The 27,282-nt window shown below is 40.0% G+C and overlaps 1 protein-coding gene and 1 pseudogene across 1 annotated transcript; one reads left to right on the top strand and one right to left on the bottom strand.

Annotated features, from left to right (window-relative positions):
- Positions 1-2,831: 2,831 nt before the first annotated feature.
- On the top strand, positions 2,832-11,152 carry LOC104237217 (metalloendoproteinase 4-MMP-like; annotated as a pseudogene).
- A 1,471-nt stretch (positions 11,153-12,623) lies between these two features.
- LOC138875092 (uncharacterized) lies at positions 12,624-13,721 on the bottom strand. Its single transcript, XM_070153912.1, has one exon. It carries the CDS (start codon positions 13,719-13,721, stop codon positions 12,624-12,626), a length of 1,098 nt encoding a protein of 365 aa, XP_070010013.1.
- Between the last annotated feature and the right edge of the window lie 13,561 nt (positions 13,722-27,282).

Genomic DNA, 27,282 nt, shown 5'->3' with positions numbered 1-27,282 from the left:
ACTCCGCTCGAGAAGTTGATAAAATCACCCTCAGGTCCACGTGCCCGGATTCCGAAAATTTTCGAAGATAAACTTTACCCATACTTTCACAAACTCAAATATATAATTTATTCTCAATTTCGTGCCCGAATTCGTGGTCAAAATCCAAAATACCAAATTCTAGGTTTTCTACCAAAAACCACACAATTTCTATTAATTTCCATGTTTAAATCCTTATGCAAACCATGTATTTAACTTATAATAAATGGGGATCATTTACCTTGAGTTGCTTGATGAAAATCTATCCTTAAAACTCTCCAAAATCGCCCAAACCAAATGAAAACGAGAGGGAAAATGGGACAAATCCCCGTTTTAAAGAAACCTACTGCCCAACGCTCTTTCCGCACCTGCAAAACAGTAGCCGCACCTGCGGCTTCGCAGGTGCGAGAACCCTTCCGCTTCTGCGCCTTCTTCCTCTTCTACGCTGAACTTTTTCGCTTCTGCGCCTGCGCAGATGCGGCCAGCAACCCGCACCTGCAGTCTTTCCCCTGACGGCCCAGTTTCGCTTCTGCGGCTCCGCACTTGCGGCCAAAACCTCGCATGTTCGGTTACACCAGATATCAGTTGCCTCAACTCTTCTTCAAATTCCAAATTCGATCCGTTAACCATCCAAAATTCACTCGTGGCCCACCAGGACCCCGTCCAATTATACTAACCAGTTCCAAAACATAACGCGGACCTACTTGAGGCCTTATGTCACATCAAACAATGCCGAAATCATGAAACACACCCCAATTCAACCTTTATGAACTCTAGAACTTCGAACTTTTTCGTTCGATGCCGAAACCTATCAAATCACGTCCGATTGACCTCAAATTTTACACACAAGTCACATTTGACATTACGACCTACTCCATCTTCCGAAATTGGAATCCGACCCTGATATCAAAAAGTTCACTTCCGATAAAACTCCTCAAAACCGTCAAATTTCTAACTTTCGCCAAATGGCCCGAAAATGACCTACGGACCTCCTAATCCACTTCCATATACGCTCCCAACACCAGAATCACCATACATAGCTATTCCCAGACTCGGAATCCCAAACGGACATCGATAACATTGAAATACACTTCAACCCAAATTTATGAAATTCTTCCAAAATGCTAAGTTCCACAATAGGCGCCGAAATGCTTCCGTGTCATCCAAAACCCGATCCGAACATACATCCAAGTCCAAATTCATCATACTTATATGTAGGAGCCTTCAAATTCTGATTCCAAGGTCATTTACCCAAAAATCTAACCTTAGTCAATTCTTCCAACTTAAAGCTTCCGATGTGAGAATTTTCTTTCCAAATGAACTCCGAACTTCTCGAAATTCAATTCCGACCACGCGTACAAGTCATAATACCTGAATTGAAGCTGCTCATGGCCTCAAACTGCCGAACGACGTGCTAGAGCTCAAAACAACCGGTCGGGTCGTTACATTCAAGAGTCAAACGAGTTGTTCTTTGATCGCAAATTTTTATATACTTTTTAATTATTTTAAATTATTAATATTATGACTTATAATACTTTTTATGTAATTTTTAAATATAATTTTTATTTCAAAAAACTTAAAATTAAAACGTTTGCTCTCGAAATTCAAACGGTACCACATAATTGGGAGGGAGGAAGTATTATTTTCTTTTAAGTTATCAATCAATGGTACTTATTATATAGAGTTAATTATTATTATTATCTTTTAAATAGTTTGATTATATAAATATAAGCGAAAATAGTAAGACTCGAAAAGGACAGTTTTGCTTGCTTTCATAAGTTGCTTTTGAGTCTCTTACACGTCTCAAACTACCTCTCTTTTCTGACTCTAGCAATCATAATCATAACTACCTTCTATACTGGTGTATCGACTTTGGTTCTAACAGTTTGCCACTTTCTTTTTACTTGAAAACCAAACAAACCCATTCACAATAGTAACTCTATTATGGCCATACCTTACCAAATTCTGAGCTCTCTTGCTTCTGACACGGTCCACACCTCAAATTCTTTATTTTCAGAAACAAAGAACATGATATGTGTTAGAAATAGTAACTAGTCAGTTTGCTAGAACATTGCTCTCAATTTATTTACTTTTAGAAATTAATTAGTCTATTCAGCGATTTAACACAGACTGGAAATGAGAAGAACGAGCAAAAATGGTAAGTTGTGTGAAACTTGGCTCATAGGAAGCAGCTACCAATTCGGAAAGTATCTAAATTTTATGCATCGATAGTCTAAAAGATATTTGTACTACCAGTTCAATTATAAAGTAACTATCATATCACCAAAAGGAAAACTGCAAGTAACATTATTTCATAATAAGTATAATTAGTAACATAAAAAAGGTAGTTATCGTGTTATAATAGGTCAAAATAGACTGATAGTTTAAAGTTCTGTATAACATCAACATATATAAGTTAAATCTTAAAATAAAGACTGATAAGTTTCTAAAATAAACATTAATTGTTAACTTAGTAAAACTGTAAATAAATTTTATTTGTGTATATAACTTAAATAGAATGAAAAATACAGTGATTCACCAACCAATTCCCCTTATCCTTAGTAGTCAGAATTAAATCTTTAAAAAAAGAAAAAAAAGATAAAAACAACTAGAAAAGCAAGAAGGAAGATTTATCCTAACTTCTCCATCATAACACACTTTGCCAAATCAACGGAAATTACGCGGCCGTCACAATTCAATATTGTTACTACTAATTAATTGCACATCCACTTCACAATAACAAATTTGTCGTTTCCTTTATAACCAAGCATCTTCACCCATATCTCACAATTCAATATGTCTTTCTTCTCTTCCTTATTTCTCCTTGTCTTCTTTCTCTTCTCCTCTCCGTGTCTTTCTACTAGAACATCACCATTTTTTTCCACTAAGACTATAAACCCCACAGATAATCATAAAATTCGAAGTTATACATGGCATGAATTTGGGAAATTTGTGGATGCCACTAGAGGCAACAAAATCAATGGGATTTCTGAGCTCAAGAAATATTTTCATCGATTCGGGTACTTGAAGATGGACAACTTGAATTTTACTGATTTATTTGATGATCACTTGGAGCATGCCTTGATTAAATATCAGGAAAAGTTAGGTCTTTCAGTCACTGGAAAACTTGATGAAAATACAGTTTCTCAGATTATTTCACCTAGGTGCGGCGTATCCGATTCTGCCCCTAAATTCATGCATGCAAAGAGACATTACGCATTTTTCTCAGGCCGGCCGAGATGGTGAAGAAGTATACCTATAACTTTAACGTACGCATTCTCGCCGGAGAATGTGATAACTTCTTTGAGCAAGTCGGAGATAAAGGATGCTTTTCGACGTGCTTTTAGCCATTGGGCATCGGTAAGATGAGCTTATTTTCTATGCACATTGTAATTTTTTTTTACATTATTTGGTTAAGATGACTTACAACAGTAAGTAGCTCTATGTATCAAACTTAATATGGAATAGTATAATAACCTACTATAACTGATTAAATTACTTTGATAATATAAAACAATGTAAATACTTAGTCGCTTGAGAATGTTACAGTTCTTTGAGCATGTCTAAGATAGTTAAAGAAAACACATTTTGATTGCTTCATATGTTATGTCACACCGTGCCCTCATGTATAGATTACTTAGTTACGTCTCAACATCCCCTCACGTGAGGATCTAATATGTTTTTTACACGTGACAATATATATTCCTTTGTGTTTAATTTGGTAGGTATGAGATTTGTGTTGTACTTTAAGCCATTGAGCTTTAAAGTAGAAGAAGTGTGAATTGAAAATGGAGGGAAATAAAATGGAGGGAAAATGAAAAATTTGAAGAAATGAACTTTTGTCTTGCACTTTGTCCCTCATTGGTGAGGGACAACCACATTTGTGTGCTTATATATAGAATCACTTCTTAAAGCTCTTAAAAGGAGTTGAAGAGAATGAACCCTCGCGCGGTTGTCGTGGTCGCTCGCTCGGCTCGGCTTTGGCTTCGGCTTCGGCTTCGGATTTGTCAAATCGATCGATAAGATTATTTTTTGGACAAAATTTATTTAATTATTTAATAATTAATTAAATGCCAAATCACTGCTGAAAATACGCCAGAATCCTGCTGAAGATTCAGAGGGTCTCTCTGGCCGCGGTTCTACCGCGACCGCTGTGGAACCGCGGCAGGCAGATTCAGAGAGCCTATCTGACCGCGGTTCTGTCGCGGTCGCGGTAGAACCGCGGCAGGCAGTGTATTCTTCTGAAAAGGCAACTTTTCCAGACACCTCTTCTGATAATTGCCTATAAATTTTGAGGCAAAGCTCCATTTTCGAAATACGAAAAACACTCCAGAACTTCTTTCTTTCTGAATACACTGCATCCTTATTCGCAGTCTCTCTCTCTCAAATTCGTAAGTGTGATTTTGCTCCGTTCTTTGAGTTCGTTGGTATCTTGTAGTTTGTATTGCCACTGTTGCAGGAAGGTTTATTCCGTTTTATCCTGGGAGGATTTAATCCATTACCTTGGCAACGTGTGAGGGGGTTAAAATTCCTTAAGGACGCATAAGAAAATTGTGGACTCGGAATATTTCTTATTGTTTACTGTTTTTTGTTCCAGTTTTTCCTTCTAACAGTTTTTATTTTTATTTTCTTCCTAATTTTGTGTTTCCACACAGAAGTGAGTTACAAGCTTAAGGAATTTTATAATCTAACGGTTCTGTGTTGAAACATATATATTAAACTGTTATCTATATTTTAAATACTGGTTTGGAGACTAAAGCCTTCGTGCTTTCTACTCCAATAATTGTTATGTCCGGTTTAAAGTATAACAAAACTTTACCGGAATAAGAAACGTACGGGTTTGAAGTATATAAAAACTTTACCATTGTTACGTGTTGTGTGTTTGGTTTGGTATTCAGTTTGAAGATATCAAAACTTCACTGATTTAACAAAGTTCTGTTTTGTTTCCAACTCTACAGAAACATGTCGAATGAAAACCAAACTATTGGAAATGTTGCGGGAACGGGTGGTACTGTTACAAGTGTTGCTGCCTCGTCAAGCCGTTCAACTCCTGCTCATGCTATGGCACCAGCAGAAAAACCCGGAAAGTTTTCCGGTATTGACTTCAAACGCTAGCAAATGAAGATGCTCTTCTATCTTACTACGTTGAGTTTGCAACGTTTCATCAAGGAGGATCCTCCGGTCATGGCTGAAAATACTCTGGATGATGAACGACTTGTTGTAATTGAAGCATGGAAACATTCTGATTTCTTGTGCAAAAACTACATATTGAGATGTTTGGAAGATGGCTTGTACAATGTCTATAGTGTCATGGAAACTTCAAAAGCGTTATGGAATGCGCTTGAGAAGAAGTACAAGACTGAGGATGCCGGACTTAAGAAGTTCATGGCTGCAAGGTTTTTGGATTTCAAGATGATTGACACTAGGTCAGTCAAAACTCAAGTCCAAGAATTACAAGTCATTGTGCATGACCTCCTTGCTGAAGGTATGACCAGAATCAATAATTTTATTAATAAGATTTATCTTATTATTAATTATGAATTTGTTATTGAAGGTATGGTCATAAATGAGGCCTTTCAAGTTGCTGCTTTCATTGAGAAGTTACCTCTGTTGTGGAAGGATTTTAAGAACTATCTTAAACACAAGCAGAAGGAGATGACACTAGAAGACTTGATTATTCGTTTGAGGATAGAAGAAGACAACAAAAATGCTGAAAAGAAGTCACGTGGAAACTCGACAATAATGGGGGCATACGTTGTTGAGGGGGCGCCATAAAATAAGAAGAGGAAGAAGGCTTCTGGACCAAAGAATTACCCAAGCAAGAAAAAGTTCAAGGGTAATTTCCACAACTGTGGAAAATCTGGCATAAGGCCGTGGATTGTCGTGTGCCAAAGAATGATAAGAAGAAAAAGAATCAAGCTAACATGGTTGAAGATGAATTGGAGGACTTATGTGCCATGTTGTCTGAATGCAACTTGGTAGGAAATCCAAAAGAATGGTGGATAGATTCTGGAGCCACCCGCCATGTTTGTGCTAACAAGGAGTTATTTTCTTCTTATGCCACCGCAGGACCCGACGAGACAATCTTCATGGGAAATTCATCTACGGCCAAAATTGAAGGAGTTGGAAAGATTGCATTGAAGATGACGTCGGAAAAAATAGTGACTCTAGACCAAGTCCTCCATGTTCCAGAAATTCGCAAGAATCTTGTGTCTACCTCACTTCTTGTCAAGAATGGATTCAAATGTATTTTTATTTCTAATAGTGTTGTACTTAGTAAGAACGATGCATATGTAGGAAAAGGTTACCTAAATGAGGGCCTTTTTAAGCTAAATGTAATAGCAGTTCCTATCAATAAAGTGAATGTTTCTTCTTACTTACTTGAGTCAAACACTTTATGGCATTCGCGTTTAGGTCACGTAAACTTCAAAACATTGCGGAAGATGATAAATCTAGAAGTATTGCCAAAATTTGATTGCATTAATTCCAAATGTCAAATATGTGTGGAATCAAAGTATGCTAAGCATCCTTATAAGTCCGTTGAAAGGAATTCAAGTCCTTTAGACTTAATTCACACAGATATTTGCGACATGAAGTCAACACCATCTCGCGGTGGGAAAAAGTATTTTATTACTTTTATTGACGATAGCACGAGATACTGCTATGTTTATTTACTTAATAGTAAAGATGAGGCAATTGATGCTTTCAAGCAATACAAGAGTGAAGTTGAAACGCAACTAAACAAAAAGATCAAAATGATAAGAAGTGATAGGGGTGGCGAATATGAATCTCCTTTTGAAGAAATTTGTTTGGAAAATGGCATTATTCACCAAACAACTGCCCCTTACTCTCCACAATCTAATGGAATTGCGGAGAGGAAGAATCGAACGTTGAAGGAGATGATGAATGCGTTGTTGATAAGCTCTGGTTTACCACAGAACTTGTGGGGGGAAGCTATACTTACAGCTAACCGGATAATCAACCGTGTACCTCATAGTAAAACACAGTCCATTCCTTATGAAATGTGGAAAGGAAGGAATCGTAGCTTGAAATACTTCAAAGTGTGGGGGTGTTTAGCTAAGGTACAAGTTCCTAAACCTAAAAGGGTTAAGATAGGTCCAAAAACGGTTGATTGTGTGTTTATTGGATATGTAACCAATAGCAAGGCATATCGTTTTCTGGTTCATAAATCAGAAAATCCTGAGATTCACATTAATACGATAATAGAATCAGATAATGCTGAATTCTTTGAAACTATTTATCCGTATAAAAAGGAAAGTGAAGTGACCTGCCAAAAGTCAAAACGACCTCGGGAGGAAATAACAGATGGTATGCCTAATGAAGAAAATCCAAGAAGAAGTAAACGTCAAAGGATATCTACTTCATTCGGTCCAGATTTTCTGACTTTTCTGTTAGAAAATGAGCCTCGTACCTTCAAGGAAGCAATGTCTTCCTCAGAAGCACAATATTGGAAAGAAGCTGTCAATAGTGAAATAGAATCCATATTGAGCAACCATACCTGGGAATTGGTTGATCTTCCTCCAGGTAACAAAACATTGGGTTCTAAATGGATTTTCAAGAAAAAAATGAAGGACGATGGTACTATTGACAAATACAAGGCAAGACTTATTGTCAAAAGATTTAGACAACGAGAAGATCTTGACTATTTTGACACATACTCGCCGGTAACAAGAATTACATCCATTCGGATGCTAATAGCGTTAGCCGCCTTGTATGGTCTTCAAATCCATCAAATGGATGTAAAAACAACATTCTTAAATGGTGATCTTGAGGAAGAAATTTACATAAACCAACCTGAAGGGTTTGTAGTTCCGGGAAAAGAAAAGAAGGTGTGTAGACTTGTCAAGTCCCTTTATGGACTAAAACAAGCACCTAAGCAATGGCATGCGAAATTTGACCAAACAATGTTGTCAAATGGTTTTAAGATTAAAGAATGTGATAAATGTGTTTACATTAAGAACGTTCCAAATCATATAGTCATTGTTTGCTTATATGTTGATGATATGCTAATAATGAGCAAAGACATTGCCGACATTCAAGCTACTAAACGTATGCTTGCTAGTAAGTTTGATATGAAAGACTTAGGAGTTGCCGATGTAATTCTAGGAATTAAAATCCAGAGGACTCCTCAAGGTCTAGCTTTGTCTCAGTCACATTACGTGAAAATGGTACTGGAAAAATTCAAACACTTGGAATTTAGAAGTGCAAGAACTCAAAATGACTTAAACCATCATCTTATAAAGAATAAAGGTGAAAGTACGTCTCAATTGGAGTATGCTCGTGTGTTGGGAAGATTAATGTACATCATGAACTGTACACGACCTGATATAGCTTGTGAAATAAGTAAACTTAGTCGATTCACAAGTAATCCCAACAAACATCACTGGGTGGCAATGAAACGAGTTCTGGGATACTTGGAGTATACCCAAGACTACGCTTTGCACTATAATAAATATCCTGCGGTTATCGAAGGATATAGTGATGCAAATTGGATAACCGGCTCAACAGAAACAAAGTCCACAAGTGGATATATTTTTACTGTTGGTGGAGGAGCAGTATCTTGGAAATCTTCCAAGCAGACGTGTATCGCTCGTTCTACAATGGAATCAGAGTTTATAGCTTTGGATAAAGCCGGTGAAGAAGCTGAATGGCTTTGAAATTTCTTAGAAGACATTCCGTTCTGGCCAAAGCCTTTGGCTCCTATTTGCATACATTGTGATAGTGAGGCTTCCATAAGACGGGCAGAGAGCGTTATGTACAACGGAAAGTCTCGTCATATACGACGAAGACATAACACCGTTAAACAACTACTTTCTAGTGGAATTATCACTATTGATTATGCAAGATCAAAAGATAATGTGGCAGATCCGCTTACAAAAGGCTTAACTAGAGAGGGGGTTGAGAAATCATCTAAGGGAATGGGACTATGGTCGAGGACAAGTCAACATGGCGGTAACTCTACCTAGAATTTTGGATGTTCCGAGATCTAGGTTCAAGGAGCTCAAACAAAGTTGTGATTGACCGGTTCAACATTGTCAAAATAAAATCTTTGGTCCATTCTCGTGATGAAGACAATGTTCAGTAACAAGGATAGAACTTTACACGTTCTTTAATGATTACCAAAGTTTGATGAGGTATCTATCAAATAGTGTCAATCTAAAGGATTACACATTTAGGAATCACCTACGTAAGTGTGAAGTGTAAGCCGTTTCAAGGAGAATTCTGTAAGGCCAATTATCTACGCACTTATGAGACCAGGCGGTGTTCATGGCTAAAACGAACACAACAATGAGAACCAAAAGACGGTTAAGGGTTGGTTGTGTGACATAAGGTTGTCTAGGTATACACTAAAGTTCGACGGTTCAAAGATATCAAATCTACCGATTGACCAAGTATATCCGACATATGTTCACTACAGAAAGTTCAAAGGGAAACCTACTTATCCAGATGCAATTAATCCTTACTTGCAAAATCACATAGCTTTCATCTATGATCTTTTTTGATACAGCCATTCCCATTCATGTGGGGGATTGTTGGACTTTAAGCCATTGGGCTTTAAAGTAGAAGAAGTGTGAATCGGAAATGGAGAGAAATAAAATGGAGGGAAAATGAAAAATTTGAAGAAGTGAATTTTTGTCTTGCACTTTGTCCCTCATTGGTGAGGGACAACCACATTTGTGTGCTTATATATAGAATCACTTCTTAAAACTCTTAAAAGGACTTGAAGAGAATGAACCCTCGCGCCGTCGTCGTCGTCGCTCGCTTGGCTCGGCTTTGGCTTTGGCTTTGGATTTGTCAAATGATCGATAAGATTATTTTTTGGACAAAATTTATTTAATTATTTAATAATTAATTAAATGCCAAATTACTGCTGAAAATACGCCAGAATCCTGCTGAAGATTTAGAAGGTCTCTCTAGCCGCGGTTCCACCGCGGCAGGCAGATTCAGAGAGCCTCTCTGACCGCGGTTCTGCCGCGGTCGCAGTAGAACCGCGGCAGGCAGCGTATTATTCTGAAAAGGCACCTTTTCCAAACACCTCTTCTGATAATTGCCTATAAATTCTGAGGCAAGGCTCCATTTACTAAATACGAAAAATACTCCAGAACTTATTTCTTTCTGAATACACTGCATCCTAATTCGCAATCTCTCTCTCTCAAATTCATAAGTGTAATTTTGCTCCGTTCTTTGAGTTCGTTGGTATCCTGCAGTTTGTATTGCCACTGTTGCAGGAAGGTTTATTCTGTTTTATCCTGGGAGGATTTAATCCATTACCTTGGCAACGTGTGAGGGGGTTAAAATTCCTTAAGGGCGCACAAAAAAATTGTGGACTCGGAATATTTCTTATTGTTTACTATTTTTTGTTCCAGTTTTTCCTTCTAACAGTTTATATTTTTATTTTCTTCCTAATTTTGTGTTTCCACACAGAAGCGAGTTACAATTTGAACCTAGACTTCGTGCCTACTCTTATGCCATGTTGAGATCTGTGTATATCTCATATAAAATATTAATCTGTAAAAGAGCATATTTTTAGTTACTTAATAATATTATGTCTTAACAGGTAATACCAGTTACTTTCTCGGAAAGCGAAGACTATGGATTTGCAGATATCAAAATAGGGTTTTACAAAGGTGATCATGGGGATGGAGAGCCATTTGATGGAGTTCTTGGTGTTTTAGCTCATGCATTTTCGCCGGAAACCGGGAGGTTCCACCTTGATGCGGCGGAGACATGGGCGGTGGACTTTGATAGAGAGAAATCAGATGAGGCTATTGATTTGGAATCAGTAGCTACACATGAAATTGGACATTTGTTAGGGCTGGCTCATACTTCAGTTCAAGAAGCAGTGATGTTCCCTAGTTTAAGACCAAGAGAAAAGAAGGTCGATTTGAAAATAGATGATATTAAGGGAATTCAAGCTCTTTACGGTTCAAATCCTAATTTTAACGATCAAGCTCTTTCAGAATCAGATACTTCTATAAGCAATGGAGTAGCTTTGAGCAAGAGACCATTTACATGGTCTAATTTTATTTTGTTCTTGATCTTGTCGATAGCTATGTAAATGTTTGCACAAATTAGGTTTAGTTTCTATATACATAAGTCTTTGGGTTATGGTCATGAAAAGAATTGACTCTTGACCTAACTTATTTCTCTCCTTTTTACTCCCTAGTGCATAATATTGATGTGCATTTGTAACAGAATTTGCAGTAGAGAAATCAGAGTATTCAAATAGGTAAGGGCTATAATAGTTTTGTTATATATGTGCAACTACTGCTCTCCTGAATTAAACTTTGACCAACTTTGCCCGTTGCCCCTTGTGTCACGGGGGTGATTTTAGTCAGTCAAAACTCACACCCGCGCGACAATCAAGTCGTACACTTGACTCAGCCTTTCCCAAATACTTAGCCAATTTTCGCGCACCTTTGGCCTAAACGAGATTTAGACAGCAATTCAATAAGAACACACACATATACGGGAAAATCCCAACCTTTGCATTAATGTGGAAAATATACAAAGGACCCTCACTTTGCTATGAACACAGTCCGCTCACAGCCCACTTTTGACAAAGAACACAAGTCGTTCTTGTCAACACTAAGATCTGCCCATGCCAAACCTTAGCCCCTTTTTGAAACAACTGAAACCCTCACGTTTCACTCTTGTTTCCCACTTAGAATTTCTCACGAAATTCCCCACATTCACTCTCTACCTCTGCCTAAGTCACAAAGGTCCTATTTATAGAATATAGGCAGCCCTTAGACTTGGCAGCACATGACACTTGTTGTCTACAGCTTTTGCCACTTGTCGGACTAAGACTAATTCTGCTCCTAACATGTAGTTGACATCCCCAACTACTTAGGACACATTATACACGAAATGGGGACATTATACAAGCATGATCAGATCATGGGACAAAGAGGTTATGACAAGGTAACCGCCAACTACTTTCCATGTGCATTGCATGTGCCATTCTTCACTTGGCCAGCTGATTCGTGCCCAAGGCTGGCATTGCGCCCAGCCTTGGCACATCTTGACATTGCTTCCGCGCCAATGCCTTGCCCGCATCCGCTGCCTGTGATTTTGCCGCACATGCCCGACGCCGCTGCCGCCCGCACACTGTCTTGGCCCAAATCTGCCTTGCTCATGTCAACCTTCATTTCCCTCGTGCCATTGCTTGTATTTTCCTTCACATAGCTTTGCCTTAGCTATTGAAAGCCTTTTCCATCATCCCGCATTTCCGTCTTGTCTTAGCTTAGCCCGAACTTAGCTGCCACAACCCAAAGTGCCATGCCCCTGACTTTGGCGCGCATGCCGTGCCATGCCGCCCTAACATTGCCCACACAGCTTTGTCAAGCCTTTGCCAAGCGCACCTTGCCTGTCCCAAGGTCTTGGCCCATACTTGCCTACAACAGCCCTCAATGACAATGTCTTGTCCGTCTTCCACTCGCCACACTGTTTTCTCAAGCCTTTGTCATGTCTTGTCGTTCCGCCCAAATCCTTGCCACAGCCGTGCCACGCCCGATGACAAAAAGTCAGGCCCTAACAAACCACCCGCACCTTTTGAAATCGACGTCCTCGTCGAGCCGTCTTTAATGAAGCAGCCCCAAGGGGTTGTTAACATACACCGCCCCTGGTGCTTCATTTCCACCTGCCACAATGGCATTTGCTTCCGCCACTTGTTCCTGTTTCTCTGCAGCCAGCATAGCATTCACCCTAGCCTGCACCGGACAGTCCTTTTTCAAGTGCGGTCCACCACAAGTGAAGCAGCCTTTGAACTTGCCGCTCCTTTCTTTGCCGTTGTGATTCTCTTGTCTCACATTCTTGGCAAAGCCCTCATCTTCGGCAGCTTGCCCCTTCCCTCTTTTCTTCCATTCCTTAGCTTTCCCGTCAGCCTTTGAATGCGAAGTTCCAGCAGGGTTATCACCTATATTTAGGTCAGCCAACGCATCTGCCGCCGCAATGGCAGTAGAAAGGCATTGAACATTCTGCCTTCTCAACTCCAATTGCGCCCAACCCTTCAACCCGCTCATGAAGTAATGCAGCTTATCTTCCTCTGCCATATTACTTACATTGAGCATCAAGGATGAAAATTCCTTGACATACTCCGCCACTGTACCACTTTGCTTCAAGCGACGAAGTCCATCTCGTGCCAACCACGACGAATTAGTTGGAAGGAATTGGGATTTTAATTCCTTCTTCAGCATCTCCCAAGTTCCAATCTTGGGCAGTCCAGTACTTTCCGTTTCTGCCATTCGTGTGCGCCACCACACCTTTGCATCACCAGTCAAATACATTGGTGTGATTATCACCTTGTCTTCATCCGCAACACGTGCAGCCTGGAAATACTGCTCCATATCCCACAAGAAATTTTCCAGTTCTTTGGCACTTCTTGCACCCCCATATGCCTTTGGCTCCGGAATCCTCAACTTAGTGCGTTCATCACTTCTAGGGACAACAGTTTGCAATTCCCTCCGAAGTTGAACCACTTCCTCGCGCAGTTCTTCCTTCTCTTGGCGTACCAAGGCCATTTCTGCCAGCGTTGTCTCGTGTCTCGCTGCATAATCTGCCTCTAACTGTGCCATTCTTGCAAGAACAGAAGAATCGCCATTTGCCTCAAGAGCCTGCCCAACGAGTGCTTCCAACTGCTCTATCCTTTGACGCAGTTCCGCATTTGTGCCACCAGCCATGTTCTCAAATAGCCCCACGAATTCTGCCACCGATCGTCTTGCCACTGCCACGAACTAAACCTGGCTCTGATACCAGTTGTCACGGGGGTGATTTTAGTCAGTCAAAACTCACACCCGCGCGGCAGTCAAGTCGTACACTTGACTCAGCCTTTCCCAAATACTTAGCCAATTTTCGCGCACCTTTGGCCTAAACGAGATTTAGACAGCAATTCAATAAGAACACACACATATACGGGAAAATCCCAACCTTTGCATTAATGTGGAAAATATACAAAGGACCCTCACTTTGCTATGAACACAGTCCGCTCACAGCCCACTTTTGACAAAGAACACAAGTCGTTCTTGTCAACACTAAGATCTGCCCATGCCAAACCTTAGCCCCTTTTTGAAACAACTGAAACCCTCACGTTTCACTCTTGTTTCCCACTTAGAATTTCTCACGAAATTCCCCACATTCACTCCTTACTTCTGCCTAAGTCACAAAGGTCCTATTTATAGAATATAGGCAGCCCTTAGACTTAGCAGCACATAACACTTGTTGTCTACAGCTTTTGCCACTTGTCGGACTAAGACTAATTCTGCTCCTAACATGTAGTTGACATCCCCAACTACTTAGGACACATTATACACGAAATGGGGACATTATACAAGCATGATCAGATCATGGGACAAAGAGGTTATGACAAGGTAACCGCCAACTACTTTCCATGTGCATTGCATGTGCCATTCTTCACTTGGCCAGCTGATTCGTGCCCAAGGCTGGCATTGCGCCCAGCCTTGGCACATCTTGACATTGCTTCCGCGCCAATGCCTTGCCCGCATCCGCTGCCTGTGATTTTGCCGCACATGCCCGACGCCGCTGCCGCCCGCACACTGTCTTGGCCCAAATCTGCCTTGCTCATGTCAACCTTCATTTCCCTCGTGCCATTGCTTGTATTTTCCTTCACATAGCTTTGCCTTAGCTATTGAAAGCCTTTTCCATCATCCCGCATTTCCGTCTTGTCTTAGCTTAGCCCGAACTTAGCTGCCACAACCCAAAGTGCCATGCCCCTGACTTTGGCGCGCATGCCGTGCCATGCCGCCCTAACATTGCCCACACAGCTTTGTCAAGCCTTTGCCAAGCGCACCTTGCCTGTCCCAAGGTCTTGGCCCATACTTGCCTACAACAGCCCTCAATGACAATGTCTTGTCCGTCTTCCGCATGATCGTTTTGCCCGCACATGGGCCAATGACAAGGCCATCACGCCCAAATCCTTGCCACAGCCGTGCCACGCCCGATGACAAAAAGTCAGGCCCTAACACCTTGCGTGCCAACTTGTTCGTAGATCAACTAGTTCGCTCCTTAATTTGATAGAATTCAAAGAGAATCTAAAATTTGATGGAACTAAAATTGATAGAGGAAATTATTTTCAGAATATTGGTAATTGTAACCATGATGATGTTGGATATATTCACAGCTCTTCTTTTAAGTTTATATTTCTATTTGTGACATACAAAAACTTACATATTAAGGGAACAAAAATCTTAACTTTCAATCATTCCTTTTTCGGGTTTAACTCACAAATCTTTAACATTTCAAAACTATTTTTTTTAAATGTATTTCATTTTCAAACACAACTTTAACTTAATTGCTACAGACTATTTTTAACTTAAATTTCAGTTACTCTTTTTTTCAACTTTAACTCAAGTATTATCTAAATCCCTACAAATGTTCTACCACCACCCTTTTCCAGAAAGGTGCAACAAAAGAATATAAAACAAAGGACACAAAGTTTTACGATGTACTTTTACAAGTCTGTTCATGAAACATAAGACTATTTATATCGAGTAAAAAAATATGATACCAACTTTGCTTTCTACTGCTTACCTCCTCCACCTTGCTTCCAATGTTCCCTTTTGTCTAACTGCGTAATGAAAGATTGGAAGGTTCGTAGTAGCTGTGATGACCATATAGGTCATCTAGAGTTTTAGAACCTAATTTCGTATTTCGAAGCCTCAAATACCTTATTTTAGCCTTTCTCCATTTGCGTGCGTAGTCCATGTGTTTTTCCGTAAAGTTTTTATGTTAAAAATTAATAAAATATAAAAATTTGCCTTAAAAATCCTTTTGAGTTGACTTCGGTCAACGTTTTGAGCAAACAGACCTGGATCCGTATTTTGACGGTCTCAGTAGGTTCGTATCATGATTTAGGACTTGGGCGTATGCCTAGAATAGAATTCGGAGGTTCTTAACTCGAGTTAACATGTTTTGTTTCAAAATTGAAGTTTAAAGGCTTAATGAATCTAAAAGTTCGACTAGTGTTTGACTTTGTTGATATTGGGTCTGTATTTTGGTTCCGGAGTCCGGTATAGGTCCATTACTATATTTATCACTTATCTGTCAAATATGGAGAGAAACAGAGTTTGTTTGACGTGATTCGGACGTCCAATTGTTAATGTAGAAGTTCATGAATTTTCTTAAATTTTTTATTTGATTTGGTAGCCGATTTGTAGTTCTAGGTGTTATTTTGGAGATGTGATCACGCGAGTAAGCTCGTATGATATTTTTGGACTTGTGTGCATGTTTGGTTTGGAGGCCCGAGGGCTCGGGTGAGTTTCGGACATGCTATGGAGTGAGTCTTGGGCTTAGGTAAGTGCTGGTGTGCTTCAGTTCTGATGCAGGCCTTAGACCTCGCAATTGCGAGGTCATGCTTCGCATTTGCAATCTCTATCAATGTAACGACCCGACCGGTTGTTTGAGAGTTATAGCCCCGATCCCCTATTAACTGCTTCTTTCATATCTTTTTCTGCTATTGTGACTTGCCGGGAGGTTTCGTTTTGGTTTTGGAGTGATTTGAACACTTAGTCCCTAAGCAGAGGCTTAAGTATTAGGATTTGTACCGTAGTCAGAACTGTGTGAAGACGACTTCGGAATGGAGTTTCGTAGTTCTGTTAGCTCTGTTGGGTGAATTTAGGCTTAGGGACGTGTCCGGATTGTGTTTTGGAGGTCCGTAACTTATTTAGGCTTGAAATGACGAAAGTTGAAATTTTGGAGATTTGGACCGGTAGTGGAATTTTTGATATCAGAGTTAGATTCTAATTCCAGAAGTTGGAGTAGGTCCGTAAGATTGAATATGACTTGTCTGCAAAAATTTGGGATCAATCGGACGTGGCTTGGTAGGTTTCGACATCAGTTGTGGAAATTTAAAGTTTCAAGTTCTCTAAGTTTGAATTGGAGAGTGATTCGTAAATTTAGCATTGTTTGATGTGATTTGAGGTCTCAACTAAGTTCGTATGGTGTTTTACGATTGGTTGGTATGTTTGGTTGAGGTCCCGAGGGTCTCGGGTGAGTTTCGGGTGCTTAACGGATCATTTTTGTACTTTGAGAGTTGGCAAAGTTTCTGGTGTTTTGTTGCAGCCCATTTCTTCATCGCGTTCGCGAGAGAGATCTTGCATTCGCATAAGTCATCTGATAGGCCAGCTGGTTTTGTTTTTTGCGTTCGCGAAGGTATGGAACATTAAGGCTATGCATTCGCGATAAGGACCTCGCGTTCACGTAGAGTCAACAGTCAGATGTGTTCCAGGCAAAATAGCCAACGTGTTCGCGATGTGTGTCCCGCGTTCGTGTAGGGTCAAGCAAGGTGAGCTTCGCGTTCGTGACCAGTGCATCGCGTTCGCGATGAGTGTTTTAGGACGGAAGAAACTTTTGCTTCGCGAACGCAAGGCTTTGACCGCGTTCGCGAAGAAGGGATCACCTGGGCAGAATTTAAAGTTCAAAATCGAGGGTTTTGAGATCATATCACAAAATTGAATTGCGAGCCCCGTAGAAGGCAATTTTTGGAGAGATTCTTGCGTGGGGGTTTGGGGTAAGCGATTCTTACCTAGTTTTGGTTAATTCTCATGATTATGTCTTTAATTTCATCATTAAATTAGTGATTTAGGGAGTGACAAAAGTTCTTAGGCCAAATTTTGGGGTATTGATCGAGATTTTGGTATCGGATTTGAGTAAATTTGGTATGGTTAGACTCGTGAGTGACTGGGTGTTCATATTTGGTGACTTTTACCCAATTCCGAGATGTGGGCCCGGGGAGGCTTTTTGAGCGATTTTCCAATTTCTTGCTTTAGCTTTGATTTTTTTAGCTAGATTAGTTTCTTGTAGTTATATTTATGTTATATAACTGGTTTTGGCTAGATTTGGGCCATTCGGAGTCGAATATTCGTGGAAAGAGCATTGTTACGGTTTGATTTGAGCTTGGTTTGAGGTAAGTGGCTTGCCTAACATTGTGGGGGGGGGGAACTCCTTTAGGAGTTGGTACTGTTTTGATGTGTGAGCACCATGTACGTGAGGTGACAAGTATGTACACGAGATATTTGATGTAAAACTTCATTTTTCACTAAGTAATAACCTGTTTCTCCTTATTTGAGCTACACTAGCATATGTAACTATCCTGTGTAGTTTAGAATAAGATGCCTACGTGTCTTAACTGTCTATCTGAACTCTCTGCAGCATGTTTAGTGAGATTCCTGCTTTTCCTTGAATTGAACTTAGCCTCAATTGTAGGTTTTCATGCTGAAACTGTTACTTTTGTTGGTTATACTGCATACTTACTTTGGGACTACGGAACGGTATTCTAGGATCCCCTGCACTGTATATTTACTTTGGGACTACGAAATGGTATTTCGGGAGATCCCCCTATTCAGCATATTTACTTTGGGACTACAGAACGGTATTCTGGGAGATCCCCTTGCATATTTACGTTTGGGACTATGAGATGGTATCTCGGGAGATCCCCTATTGTTATCTATGTGTACTAAGCTGTTGACTTCTATGATTTCGTTCCTGTATAATTTTAATTCTTTATATTACTGGAGTATTTCATTTTATTTTGTTTTATTATATATATACCAGTAGGGCCTTGACCTGGCCTCGTCACTACTCAACTGAGGTTAGACTTGGCACGTAATGGGTACCGTTGTGGTGTACTCATACCCTTTCCTACACATATTTTTCATGTACAGATCCAGGTACCGCTTATCAGCCGCATTATCAGTGAGGCGAGATGGTTGTAGAGACTTCAAGGTATATTTGCCGCTTCCGCAGACCTCAGAGTCCCTATCTAATCTTCCCCATGTCGAACATTTCTTGTATTTCCTTTTGTTAGACTCTGGAGTATAGAAATACTATTTTCTTTTTGTAGTTTCTGACTAACGACATTCCGGGTTTTGGGGAGAGTTTTTGTACATTTTGAGAGTGACTATTGTATATGCTGAGCGACATCTTCACTTCTTATTTAAATTTACATGTTAGTTGTTAGCTTTTATGTTTCCGTTTCATTTCTGCAAATGTTAGGCTTACCTAGTCGTAGGGACTAGGTGCTGTCACAATGGTTCACGGAGGGAGAACTTGGGTCGTGACAAGTTGGTATCAGAGCTCTAGGTTCATAGGAGTCATGAGTCACAAGCCGGTTTAATAGAATCTCGCGGATCGGTACAGAGGCGTTTGTACTTATCTTCGGGAGGCTATGGAACTGTTAGGAAAATTTCACTTCATTTGATTCCTAGTCGTACGAAATTATTGACTTCGAAATTCTAAACCTCTGTCTTCTATTCTCTCACAAATGGTGAGGACACGTGCAGCCGAAGATGACTAGGCACCCGCGCCCCTACTAGAGCCACTAGAGGCCGGGGCCGGGGCCAGGGCTGGGGTAGATGCCAAGGATGCCTACGTGGTGCAGCCAGAGCACCCAAGCGAGCTGCTACAGAGGATCCACCAGCAGCTCAAGTCGAAGCATAGACACCCGAGACGCCTCCTCCTCCTCCTCCTACTACTACTACACCAGCTCTTCAGGAGACCCTTGCATAGTTTCTGAGCATGTTCGGTACTCTAGCTCAGTTAGGGTTGATTCCCCTTGCTCTAGCCATGTCTCAGGCTGGGGGAGGATCACAAACTGCCGCCGCCCACCCTCCAGAGCAGTGGGTCCAGATTGATCAAATTCCAGAGGTTATACCAGTACCACCTGTTGCCTTAGTTCAGCCCGAGGGTAGGGCAACAATCTCAGAGGATGAGTAATGTAAGCTCGAGAGGTACTAGAATTAGCACCCTCCTATCTTCATTGGTTTGGCGACATAGGATGCTCAAGGTTTTCTAGAGGGGTTCCACCGTATCCTCCGTACAATGGGCATAAAAGAGTCGAGTGTGGCTTCTTTCACTACATTTCAGCTTCGAGGAGCAGCTTGTTAATGGTGGCGTGCTTATGAGTTGGGAAGTCCGGCTAAGGCAGCTTCCCCTACAAGGACTTAGTTCTCGAACATGTTTTTGAGAGAGTACGTCCCTCAGAGCCCCAGGGACACATGGCGCACGGAGTTTGAGCAGTTGCGCCAGGGTGCTATGACTAATTCAGAGTATGCAGTCCGTTTCAGTGACTTTGCTAGACATGCACCGACTTTGGTTTCTAAATATAGAGAGGGTCAGTCAGTTTATTGAGGGACTCCATCCCAACATCAGGACTAGCATGGCCTGGGAGTTAGAGATGCATATGTCGTATAAGCAGGTTGTGAGTATTGCTAGGAGAGTGGAGGGAATGCTTGCTCGAGATATGGAGGAGAGAGAGGCCAAGAGGTCTCGAGAGTCTGGCCATTATTCTGGTGCTCGTGCCCCAGCTGCAGTTCGTCATGGTAGGGGCTTTGTGAGTCACCCAGTTCATTAAGCTCTTCCAACCACCAGTGGTATTCCAACTCCTCCTAGACCTCAGGAGCCTTATTATGCACCTCTAGTATCTAGCATGCCTCCTACACAGGGTGATTTTAGCGGTCAGTCTAGCAGACCTGGCCTGAGTCAGCCACAGCACCCACGCCCTCCCAAAGCATGTTTTGAGTGTGGCGACACTTGCCATATGGTGAGGGATTGCCCCAAACTTAGGAGGGGTGCACCTCCACAAACTTCTTAGCCACAACGTACTCCACAGGGTTCCCAGTCTATGATTATAGCATCAGTTGTGTTATGCCCTGTAATATTACGTTAATATTATGTCCCGTAGTATTATATTACGATAATGTTACATCCTGCAGTATTATATTACGATGATGTTACATTCTATAGTATTATATTACGATGATGTTATGCCTTGCAGTATTACATTACGATGATGTTATGCTTCGCAATATTAAATTACGACGATATTGCACCTTGTAGTATTGTACGCTGAATTTGTCGTAAGGTAATTGACATCAATCCAAGGAAAAGATTATTTGGAGATTATAAGGATTATGCTATTTCACAAGTGATGAGTAAATTCGTAAAGATGAGAGGGGAAGCAAGTCAAAGAAAATGAATTTTCGTCCAAGTTTGGCATGTTAGGATAATATATGGGCCGAGCGTTAATACTTGATATTTATGGACTAGTACCATACAAGTTACCATATGACCATGATAGTATGATATATATAAGAGAATTAAAAATAAGTAGAATTTTAAGTAATTTGAGATAATTCTTAATTATGCGGGTAATTGATTAATTACCGGGTATCGGGACATTACCTAATTAATTGGGGATATATTGGACAAATATTTAACAAGTATGAGATGGCAACCCCTCCTTTAATTTAAAATGACTCATAAGTCATTACTAATAGGTGACATGAAAATGGGAAAGGTGTCACACCTAAGGTGACACCAATCTTCTAATGTGGGACCCACCTAAACTAAAGATAACAATCTCCAAAAATTAGAATTCATTTACTACATTTCTTCTGAAAGAGTCCATGAAATTTTAGGAAAATTATGTTTCAAACTTAATAGTCCAACAAGATGTTCTTACATAGAATCACGTTAAAACATTCTAATATGCAAATGCATATTATATAACATATAAGTTGTGCCCAAGCTTTCAAATTAACGTGAGATTTTGCAATATTAACGGAGTACGGTGTAATCTTTCTCAAGAGAATTGACTCAGGTATGTTATAGCTGTCCCTTCTTTCATTTGGCATGATCCATACGATATAAACGAAACGAGCAAATGCACAACTTCCACAAATGACTCTATTCATAGAAGTATTAGAAATGCTACGTTCTTGAATTCCCATGTGTCCTATTATTTTATCCTCTGTTCATGGGTCTTAGAAAAATATGTAAGTTGAAAAAGTTTACTTCATGATATTACTCAAAGACATAATGGTCTTATGACATTCCGAAATATTTTATTAACGTACTTCTCATGCATTGCATTCATGTACATTGACATATGACCAGATGACGTTATATACACGTATATATGTATATTATATGTATATGGGATATGGGAAAAGGTTATGGCATTATATACGCACCACCACCTGATCAGCTGGTATACATTGATGATTTTGCCCATAGTGGCCGAGATGATATGATGGGATGCCCTCAGAGGCTGACGATGTTATGAGACATGTACCTATGCACGACATGACATTCATACGCATATGCATGACACTATAAGTATTTCATGATTAATAAAGTTTCCAGACTTATATGTTAGGTTATTTAATCTATATTTCTTCCATGTCTGTTATGTACTTATTTATGTGCCTTACATACTCGGTACATTATTCGTACTGACGTCCCTTTTGCCTGGGGATGCTACGTTTCATGCTCGCAGGTCTCGATAGATAGGTCGAGAGCCCTCCAAGTAGTCTATCAGCTCAGCAGAAGATATTGGTGCGCTCTATTTGCTTCGGAGTTGCTTGTTTGGTTAGTATGATTTAGACGTGTACAGTTTGGTATGGCGAGACTATGTCTCGAACTTTATGAAAATTATGTATTCTTAGAGGCTTGTAGACAGACATCATGTATGTAAAAGATTGTATGGCCTTGTCGGTCTATGTTCAGTATACGAGTGGTTATTTTAGCCTTATATGCCCATTTATTTTATGTATAAATTTGTATCACATGTTGTATTATACTTAACTCATAGTAGCCTTCCGGCTCAGTTATCTATGATAGTATGACATGAAAAGATAGGTTATGTTGGTACTCGGTTGAGTAAGGTATTGGGTGCCTGTCGCGGCCCATCAGTTTGTGTCGTGACAAAAGTGGTATCAGAGGAGTTCTATCCTAGGGAGTCTACAAGCCGTGTCTAGTAGAGTCTTGTTTATGGGTGTGTCGTGCACCAAACTTATAAGTAGGAGGCTACAAGGTATTTAGGAATCTCATTCTTTCTTCTTACTCTAGATCGTGTGGTAGAGCTCAGTTGTATGAATTCAAATTCCTAACTTCTATTTTATTTGTAATAAGATGATACCTACATTCATAAAGACGGTTGGTAAAAGACATGGCTATGGAAGAGTTGAGTCAGAGGAACTCGACTTTTCATCGTGCTTATGATAAGTAAATGTGAGGTCTTCAGCGGATCATGTGCATACTGAAAGGTGTAAGCCTCTTGATAAGGAGTCTTGAGGCAAGAATGCCTATCTACCTTAATGGTGAAAGATAATGAGAGATTCAGAAGATAAATACAAGTTTTAACAAGCAAAAGAAGTAAGATGAAGAAGAGTAAGAGGCACCCAGTTAATAAAGGTCAACAATGTTTATAATTCAGGCAGAGGAATATAAGTCTTTTGGGTTATATTCAACAGTAACAAAGGTACGTACAATTGGCTGTACCCATCTCAATTATGCCCTATGGGGGCTAACTAGTGTAGTTTAAGAAAATGACGGAACATCAGGATCTGACTGGGGTTAGAGTAACCCAAAATGGTGAATGGATTGTTTCTGTTAGTTAACATTTTCGAAGGATATTACAAATGTGCTAATAGATCTTCTTGTGAGACACTCAGATGGTGCACTCTAGAACATTACAATTAGAAGTGAATGCTAGCATGATAAAAAAAACCTTAGAAGATAGGCACTGAAAGCCTGGAAGGGATAAATATTACATTAGTGTGACTCTCGTCCCTAGTAGAGCAAGGACGTTGAGCAACCCGATGAGCCGATGGATGAAGGAAGGGGAGCAAAAATCAAAAGAATGTCTTGCTGAAGTTTTCACAAGAAAGGGATAGGCAGAAATATTAGCAGAGTAATGAGAAGAGTGACAAGGAAGAATTATGAGTAAGATGCGATACATGGATGACAACGGTAGATCAAAAAGATGACGGTATTACTAGGCCCATAGTTAGGTGAAGGAAGAGACGAGTGGTGATAGGTCTTAAGACAACAAAAGAGTATAGGCCATAAAGTCATATCCTCATTTCAAGAAGTAAGTTTATGACTCTAACTTGATTACCAATAGGAAAAGATAGACCCCAGAATAATAGAGATCAATATGAGCTGGTGAACAAGATAAAGTAAACATGAATTACTGATTTAATGATTTTATAATGGTCTACATCATGAGAATTTCATATTTCGTACCGACAATAATAGAATGGACAACAGAAGAAGATTTATGAGAAATTCAGAGAATGGTCATTCAGGCAGACGCTTCCCTAAAGTAAGCAATGTGAGTAAAACTAAGCTTAAGAGACTGTATGTGACAGTTATAGTAATTGTCACCTCGCGAGTAAGGAGTTTCGTTATCCTTAGTATAGAAGGATTATCGCAAGGAGAGTAAGGGTCATCGATGATATAAAAGGACACCAAAAATGAAGAGGTAGAACATTTATAGGTAGATCGTCGTAGCTCCAACTCTTAGTACTCCCTTAAAGGAGGGAATATGGAATGATGTGGCATTAAGCCAGAATTAAGTGGTTCTAGTAACTATAGAATGATAAAGGAAGAATGCAATAAAAATGAGAAAGGGATGAGATGATCAGATGTTACAGATATGCTATGATTACAGAACATTATGTTAGCGCGACATCAAGAAAAGGAAGTAAGGGTTCCCATCCGGGATGTGTTGATAGATAAGGAGCCAGTACGTGAGGTAAGTTAAGACAAAGGAAATAACCCAAGAAAGATTACGCGAAATATGGATATGAGAATGGGCCAACGAGTAGTTAGTAGTAGATTCAAGAAGAGCCTAGTCATGACTAGATAAGAAGTTACAGATAAATCAGCAGATCATGCAAGATAAATGTAGTAAACCCCGACATGGAGAATTCAGCCTCATAGTAATGTTATTATAATACTTGAGATATATTCAAATAGGAGTCGGGGTAGATAAAGGTACCGTATGAGTGTTACGGGGATAAAAGAGAGTGCCACTGAGAAGACAGTCAAAATGTCAGTTTAGAAGCAACCCTACAAACACAAGGGCATAGAGATAAGTAACTACAAATAAGTATAGGCAAGGAAGGACATCAGAAGGTCTGTCGAATATACAATGTAATAAGCTCACAACTTTACAAGAGTCAAAGGATCCTCCCTAAGTACTATAATGAAAGACCAAGCTAAGGAAAATAAGGAAGAAGGCTTCAACCTGAACTCAGTGACCTAAAGAGGAAATGTTCTTATAACAACAGTCTCAAAACAACATTGTAAGAACTCCTAAGGAAAGTGACACCTACCGTGGCTAATGAATGGGAAGTAAAATTATATAATATTCAATATTCAAATGCATACTATATAACATATAATCTTCGCCCAAGATTTCAAATTAACATTAGATTTTGCAATATTAATGGAGTATGGCGTAATCTTTCACAAGAGAATCGACTCAGGTATGTTAAGGCTATCCTTTTTTTTGGCATAATCCATACGATACAAACAAAACGAGCAAACGCACAACTTCCACAAATGAATCTATTCATAGAAGTATTAGAAATGCCTACGTTCTTGAATTTCCATGTATCCTATTATCTTATCCCTTGTTCATGGGTCTCAGAAAAATACATAAGTTAAAAAAGTTTACTTCGTGATATTACTCAAAGACATAATGGTCTTATGACATTCCGAAAGATTTTATTAACGTACTTCTCATGCATTGCATTCATGTACATTGACCCATGACCAGATGGTGTTATATACGCGTATATGTATATTATATGTATATGGGATATGGAAAAATGTTACGATGTTATATACACCCCCACCTGATCAGCTGGTATACGTTGATAATTTTGCCCACAGTGGCCGAGATGATATGATGGGATGCCCTCAGAGGCTGATGATGTTATGAAACATGTACCTATGCACGACATGACATTCATACGCATATGCATGACAGTATAAGTATTTCATGATTTACAAAGTTTTCCAGACTTACAAGTTTAGTAATTTACTCTATATTTATTTCATGTGTGTTATGTACTTATTTATGTGCCTTACATACTCGGTACATTATTTGTATTGACATGTCTTTTGTCTGGAGACGCTGCATTTCATGCCTGCAGGTCCCGATAGACAGGTCGAGAGCCCTCCAAGTAGGCTATCAGCTCAGCAGAATATGTTGGTGCGCTCCATTTGCTTCGGAGTTACTTGTTTGGTTAGTATGATTTAAACATGTACTGTTTGGTATGGTGGGACTCTGTCCCGACCTTTATGAAAATTATGTATTCTTAGAGGCTTGTAGACAGATGTCATGTACGTAAAAGATTGTATGGCCTTGTCAGCCTATGTTCAGTATACGAGTGGTTATTTTGACCTTATAGGCCCGTATGTCTTATGTACACGTTTGTATCACATGTTGTATTATACTTAACTCACGGCAGCCTTCTAGCTTAGATATATATGATAATATGACATGAAAAGATACGTTATGTTGGTACTCGATAGGGTAAGGTATTGGGTGCCCGTCGCAGCCCATCATTTTGGGTCGTGACAAGCTGCAACTCCACCTGCACAGCCAACTCGAGGTGGAGGTCGGGGAGGTAGAGGTCACCCTAGAGGGGGAGGCCAGGAAAGATACTATGCCCTTCCTTATCATGCAGAGGTTGTTGCTTCTGACTCTCTTATTACAGGTATTGTTCCGGTCTGTCATAGAGATGTATCGGTTATATCCGATCCAGGCTCCTCTTATTTTTATGTGTCATCTTATTTTGCCCCGCATTTGGGCGTATCTCGAGATTCTTTGAGTTTCCCTATTTATGTGTCTACTCCTGTGGGAGATTCTCTTATTGTGGACCGCATGTATCAGTCGTGTTTGATTACCCTAAGTAGTTTTGAGACCAGAGCCAATTTATTATTGCTCAACATGGTAGACTTTGATGTTATTTTAGGCATGGACTGGTTGTCGCCCCATTATACTATTCTTGATTCTCATGCCAAGACCGTGACGCTGGCTATGCCAGGTTTACCATGATTAGATTGGAGCGGTACCTTAGATTACACTCCCAGCAGACTTATTTCATTTCTTAAAGCTCAACGAATGGTTGAGAAAGGGTTTGACGCGTATCTATCCTATGTGAGAGATGTCAATATTGATACCCCTACGATTGAGTCATTTCTAGTAATGAGGCATTTCTCTGATGTGTTTTCAGCTGATCTTCCAGGCATGTCGCCCAACAGAGATATTAATTTTGGTATTGATTTGTTGTCGGTCACTCAGCCCATCTCTATTCTTCCTTATTGTATGGCCCTTCCTGAGTTGAAGGAGTTGAAGGAACAGTTACAGGAATTGCTTGATAAGGGCTTCGTTCGGACCAATGTGTCATCTTGGGGTCCTCCAGTCTT

Source organism: Nicotiana sylvestris, chromosome 8, assembly GCF_000393655.2.
Source record: "Nicotiana sylvestris chromosome 8, ASM39365v2, whole genome shotgun sequence".
NCBI classification, from domain to species: Eukaryota; Viridiplantae; Streptophyta; class Magnoliopsida; order Solanales; family Solanaceae; genus Nicotiana; species Nicotiana sylvestris.
This window is presented reverse-complemented; position numbering and strand designations above follow the sequence as displayed.